The sequence below is a fragment of the Fulmarus glacialis genome, unplaced genomic scaffold, assembly GCF_000690835.1.
Source record: "Fulmarus glacialis isolate BGI_N327 unplaced genomic scaffold, ASM69083v1 scaffold2400, whole genome shotgun sequence".
Lineage (NCBI taxonomy): Eukaryota > Metazoa > Chordata > Aves > Procellariiformes > Procellariidae > Fulmarus > Fulmarus glacialis.
The window spans coordinates 188,269-195,278 of NW_009189412.1; the positions used below are offsets into that span (position 1 = coordinate 188,269).

General features: G+C 37.8%; 1 protein-coding gene across 1 annotated transcript; it reads right to left on the bottom strand.

Annotated features, from left to right (window-relative positions):
* Positions 1–4,988: 4,988 nt before the first annotated feature.
* On the bottom strand, positions 4,989–6,332 carry FOXO1 (forkhead box O1; the record flags this gene model as incomplete). Its single annotated transcript, XM_009581794.1, has 1 exon — positions 4,989–6,332. A coding segment is annotated over one exon (1,344 nt), but the record flags the coding sequence as incomplete, so codon positions are not given.
* Positions 6,333–7,010: the final 678 nt, after the last annotated feature.

Genomic DNA, 7,010 nt, shown 5'->3' on the forward strand with positions numbered 1-7,010 from the left:
AGCAACCCTATTGCTGCAGCGTAAAGCACGGCTGCGAAAGGAGCAGCACCGTGCAGGTTGGCCTATATAGCCCAAATGTTCAGCAAAGAAAAAACTCTTACTCCAAGAAAAGGTACATACTTCAGGAAGGCAGGAGGGGCAGAGGAAGCCAAGAGGCAAAGACGAGGGAAAAGAGGGGCAAGAGGACTTTGTGAACCGTCTCGCTTTAACAGGGGGAGTGGAGGGAAGAGAAAAATGTCTCTCCAGAGCTGGCTCCCTCCCACATTTAATAGCATTAGGATCTAACGTGTAATTTGGACTAAAAGACTAATTCTTTCCTGCAGTTTGACGGATGTTAGCGTCCCATTTTTTTTTCTTCTTTAACAACATATTACATAACATTCTGATACACTAATTACCATCTCATGTCATAGCAATTTTATTAAGAGCTTATACTTACAAATACCCATTCTGAAAGGATTTCAGGACTTTTTTGTAATTTTCTCTGAACTAGGCTTGTTGAAGCACTGGCAACACGGTCTGATGCTGCCTAACGCAGCTTCCAGTAACAAAGCGTCTCTACACAAAGATCTCTCGCAAGTCCTAAGAGTCAGGCATGGATTCTTCTTGCGTTTAGTCTCAAAGACTTGTAAACAAGTTACTTTTAGCACACTATGTTGTGATAAAACACTGGTAACACAAGCCCTATTAGGTTCCTGTACCTGCTACAGTTCCAATTCCAGAAGCAATGCCAAGAGAGAGAAATTCCTTTACACCAAGTAATGGAAAATTTGTTAACTATTCTGCAGTTAGTGTTTGCTCATTAATATGGTATCATCTTGCCAGGCAAGACTTGGTACCATGAGGTATTTTTCCGTATAAAATTGCTAATGCCATCAGGATTGTCCAAATGGGATCATCATCATTAAAAAGATTACGCGGTAAGGAAAGTGATTACGACAACGTCTGAGTAGAAGGATTACTAATCACAAGTAGAATCCTGGTATAAATCTCATTCTCCATATATAAGAAAGGACACAAAACCTTTTAAACATAGTTTATATACATTTATGGCTTTATACAACAAACTGTCAGGGATTGTTCTCGTGTGTCTGTAGAAGTACATCAGGCACTTTTTCTGAAAATATCCACGTATGAATTTTAATTTTGCAATGTGACTAAGTCAGAGCAGTGAAGCATTGAAGAGCTGTCACACCACTCGCAAGTAGAACTAGCAGTATGTACATGCCAATCTCTCACGATATTGCTGGTTTGTGGAACACCCTCAAAAAGGAGGCCAGTTTTAATGCCAAGTAATTTGCTTTTTGCTTGCATAAACCATGCTGCATTTTACATTATGATTACCAAAATAATAATAATAATAATGAGAATACCTTATTTAAAATCAGTCATAAATTAAGGATCCTAACAATTTCATAATGAAAATAGGAATTTCAAATCAGTAAAAAAATAAAAAAGTACTAACATACATCCAGTGGTTTAACAAGTGCAAATTTTATACTGTTTTATAATTGGTCCAATTTTAACTTCTCTTCTTAGGGATGCTCTGTTGACTTAAGCCGATAATAAGCAGTATGACTTTTGCTTATAAGTGTAGGCAAATTGTCAGTTTATCAAAGCAGAGCTTTCCAATTAATGCATCTACTACCTAAACATATATCGTATAGCTATATTATGGAAACAATACATCTTTATATTTAAAATATCTGAACAGCTCTATAATACAATAAACTTTTAATAACAGTACAAACCAGAGAAAAGTCAAAAACAAGGCTGCATAGGTAAGATCATCTGCACAATTCACAAACCAATCATTTACAACAATTCTGACAAACTAAGTTACTCCAGAAACTTGGTACTTTTACTAAAAAAGGATTTATTACTAGAGGTCACATAATGTTTGTTTTCAAGGCAGACAACATGCCCCTTCACCAGACTTCACAGTATTCAGAATTACAATTGCAAAATATTGGAATGGCACCACAAAAAAAAAAAAAAAAGAAAATAAATTTGACCACACAGCCGAAACCTCTGATTATCTACAACTGCTTTCTCACAATAATTAAAAGGGGCTTCCTACAGACTGTTGTAATTAAGGAACGGCTACATTTATGTTATTCATAGTTATAAAAGGAAATAAAGAAAATATCTGCATACAGGAAGTTATACAGTAGCAGTAAATAATAAACAGGAGGTATATTGTTAAATGTAGCATGTTCAGCTGCAACCCCATGGAGTATAGCATTAAGTACTGCTTTCTTTGCATGCAGAGGCGAATTTTATGAATACTTTGGCCTATGCGTATCAGTGCCCATTTCGGAGCAAACGTTTTTGCACACGCAGCAGAAAGAAGGATCTTCAGAAACCCATATGTGAGCCCTCCGCTTGCTCCACTGCCAGGATTTACCATCAAGTCTCAGAGACTATGAATTTGATGGTGAAGATGCTACTAGAGATATTTGCCTGCAAAAGCAGGCGACTTCATTGAGGCTTCGGCACTAAGAACATTTCATTTTGCTCAACAGAAGTTCAAAGACCGATTTCATGCTGAGGGAGATCCTGTATCACAGGACAGCTTAACATCAACCTCTGGAACTGCTGACAACCGTAATAGGATATCTAAAAAAGTAGGACCGGCTGTAATTAGTAGTGATTTAAGCACAACAGGGAGCTAAATGCTAGCACATCAATAAATACATTGCAGAGCCTTAGGAAAGTCATAACAGGATCATTAAATATATGGCTTGTTACTAAACTTCATTTTCTTGGCACATCCCATTTCTTTCTCCACCACACGCCATCACTACAGGGAAGATATGTTTCAATTAGAACATTTTCCAGTTGTGGGCTACGTAGACAAAACAAAAATCAGTGAAAAATATTTATTTCTCCCCTTCTTCACAACAGACAGCCCTAGCACAAGAACTGCTCATCCTGTCATTGCATAAAAAAAGCTCCAAGGATTTCTATAACACAAACGATGTGTAGCAACCAGTGAAAAGACAGGTGAGGCCCGTTATCCACACATCCATGAAAACTGCATCATGTGATTACAAAAAATCAGAAATCACTTATCCAAGACCCAATCCTGAAAATATTCAGGTAGCTGTCTGTGTGCCCACTCCAAGAAGAGCAGGAACAAGGCCTTTATCATTAATGCTCTCCCCTACCGTAAAGCTTGTGCATTTGTATAACTTTGCCACTTACTTTATCTTTCTTATTTAAAAAAACTGTAATGTTTGCCCTGTAATAGGGGGTTACAAAAGTTTTAGCCTCCCACTGAAAAGTAGCACTTTTGCATTGTCAAACACACTGCATTACAACAGAAACACTGACAGACCTTAAAACTAGTGCTGATTAAGACAAATGACAATTTTGTCAATTTTTCTAAAATTATGGATTTTCTCCAAAAGGTCCTGCTCTTGCATGCACAAACATTATGAGACCTCCATGAAATAAATATAAATGTGAAGCATTGTACAAGCGTCTAACAATGAATACTTAACACTTTGTGGTAGTCAGAGTTAAAATGATAGTAGAAGCAGATGACATTTCTAAAAATGCATATATAAAACCGATTAAATATTTCCTAAACATAAAGTTGTCTATATTTATACATCACACAACAAAAAAAGGGACAGAAATGTTTTGTATTCAAGATACTTATTAAGCTTTTCCTTTATTAGCACTCCAAAGTGCTAGGGAAATTTATAAAAACATGTACTTAATCCAGTTAAAATACTATACAAAATGAAAAGGTTATGAATGCTGCCAGATCTCAGATTTATTTTTTTTTAAGTTGCCTATGTAACAAAAGTAGACTTTAATTATAAGAAAAATAGCTTGGAAAGTATTCCAAAAATTATCTTAAGTCCAACAATAAAGTCATTAGTCTGACAATGAAATCCAGATATATTCTTGCATAAATTTACATGAATACAGGTAACTTACCAAATGGCATTTAACCTACTGTTTGCTCTGAATAGAAAGTGAGTTTAGTAGGATCATATTTATCAGGCTATTCTGTTCCCATATGAAATGTGTGGCAATTTTGAGTAAAATAATGCAGTTCATACTGCTGCAAGGCAAGTCCACAGTTATCTCAATTCATAAGAACACAGGTAACATCAACGAAGGTTAAACTTACTTAGGGCATGAGATCATCACAGTATTCTTACAAAAGTTTATAAACTTTTCTTGGACCAAAACAGATAGTCTTAAAAAAAACAATTCTTCTTCTACAGATCATACTGTACAAAACTGAAAGCACAACATGATGTAAGTAAGAGTCTTTGCTGTGATTATATGGTGTAGTGAATTTGGCACTTCAGAGTAATGAAATTTCCAATGGCACAGTTCTTATCTACAGCAGCACATAACCTGCAAACCTTGGGCAAACATCCTGTACAGGAAAATACTCTGTCTGCTGCCAACTCTGACGAAAGGAAGAAAAAAGAAAAAAAAAAGACCCAAAAAAAAGCTAGTGCATGCGCACAGCTTTGTCAAGAAAATTAAAAAGGAAGGTGAAGGACATCTTTGTACTGCTTTTTTCAGTTCCTGCTGTCAGACAAGTCTGGAGAATTTAACCGTAGCCTAGGAAGAAAAAAAAAACACAACAAAAAGAACAAATTAACATTCACACCAAAAGGTTAAATCCATTAAAATATGCTCAAACTAGCTTAAAGATAACTTAAATGGGAAAAAAAAAATATTCATTAATTGCTAGTAACCAGCAAGTTTTTTGTTTAAAATATCAGTGGCAAAACATTAGTGCTCCACATGAAGTAACAGAAGTTGGTATATGGCAATCCTAATGCACTGTGCAAACTTGATCTACAAAGTAATAAAGGACTGGAAAGTGACTGTAATAGAGGCACTTCACATGCCAACACAGAAGACCACCCAGATTTTACATTTTGACATCTCTTTTCCCTTCAGTTGTTTTTCAGATTTATTATAAAAAGCACAGCTTACCTTCCTACTACATCCTAGCCTGACACCCAACTGTGTGTGGTTGTCTTTACGCTGTGCTGAAAACTTTGGTTAGGCAATACACTGTCAAAGTTAAAATCTAACGTTTCTCCATCCATAAGATCATTACGGATAATCGACTCCATGTCACAGTCCAACCGTTCAATTAACATGTCATCTAAGTCACTGGGAAGCTTCTCCTGGTGGAGGGAAACAATTCCCACCCTTCCGTAGCCATTGCAACTGTTAACAGGGGCATACGGGTTCATAGCATTCATCTGCATTGGGTGACTCATAGGCACTTGTAATGAAGTCTTCACTGTCGACAAGCGATTTAGACCTGAAGTATGTGACATGGTGTTCACTGTGTGTGACAAGGCACGACCATTAACTGCAGGTGTTGGCTGGTTATGTCCTTGGTGAGGGCGGGCGTTAGGGTTCATCATTTTGTTGTGGGGCGGTTGACTACCATAAGTTGGCATCACCGAGTTAGCAACCATCAGCACACTTTGGCCCAGTGCCCTGCCACCAGCCTGGGAAACACCAGTGTCTACTGATGCCAAGATATCATTGTGTGGTGGAGAATCGGAAGTCAGTAACTCCTTCAGAAGTCCTGCGGGACAATTATATTGGCTCATCGATCCATAGCTTGATTTACTGTCTTGAAGAGTCTGCATAGGAATCTGGGGCAAAGAGTTCATGCTAGCTTGAGCATACGTAAATTTCCTGTAGTCTGGATTTGGTGAACCTATACTTGTGGTCGAGGATGCGAACGAGTAACCTGGTGTTTGCTGCATCAGGGTAGCAGATGAAGACTGGGTTGACACAGTCATTGACGTATTAGGTGACAAGAGATTAAGGTTATCCAAAAGATTTTCCATGTTCTCAGAATTACTCATCTCTGAAAGGCTGGGTAGAGTAGAAGTCATTTTGGTGGCTGATGATGGGTATACCATGGAGTGCACATCCCCGTCTCCAAGATCATCTTGCTCAGGCAAAATAGGAGAAAGTCTTCCACTAATTGTACTAGCGTTAGAGCTAGTTCTAGGTCGAAATGTACTCCAGTTATCAAAGTCATCGTTACTGTGAGAGCTGGGGCTTGCAGGCCACTTTGAGAACTGCGATCCGGGGCTGTCACCATTTCCCTCTTGACCAGACTGAAGGGATGCTTTTTTCTTGGCAGCTCTGCCTCTGCTTTTGGCAAACTTGCTGTTGTTATCCATGGATGCCGCTCGCCTCCTAGGAGATTTGCCCCTCTTTCCTCCTTCAGGATTGAGCATCCACCAGGAACTCTTCCCTGTTCCCTCATTCTGCACTCTGATGAACTTGCTGTGCAGAGACAGGTTGTGACGGATTGAATTCTGAAAAACAAAATACGGTGTAAGAAATGGGTTATGGTGTACTAATATTTGTCTTTGCAAACATACACTCATTTTGTTAGAAAACATGGAGTAATCATGAAATGGGAAAACATGCCAGTCTGGAAACATCTTTTATCAGCTCACCATTCAGAACTGGCTGAAACAAACTTGCAGAGAGTTGCCATGTCAATTTGTCTGTCATGTGGCCCGATCACATCTGACATTATAAAAAGTTAAATAAAATACTGAAGGAGCTGTTCTTAAATACAAATTCTTCATAAAGGAGACAAAATATACCAGAAGACGACTGAAGATCTCATTATTAACTTCACTCTAATAAGTTGAGCCTGATTGCATTTAGGGATTTTTTTTTTTTTTAAATTATTATTCTAAGCAAAGTTCAGGAATGCTAGATCCTGTTCTACGGTCCTTATAATGGCATCTCATCAAGCACATCACTAAACCCTGCAAACATGCCAGCCTGTGAGTATTGCCACTGAACATTAGTGAGGTTTATATTACTTGTGTTATGTGAGAAAACACATATAGAAAACCAGTTGAGGATTAAGTTCTTATTTTTATAAATAAACATCACAAATTGCCTAAGAAATCATAAGGGAGAAAGGAATGCAAACTGTATAGACAAAACTGCATTTAAAACCTCAGTCTTAAAACCAT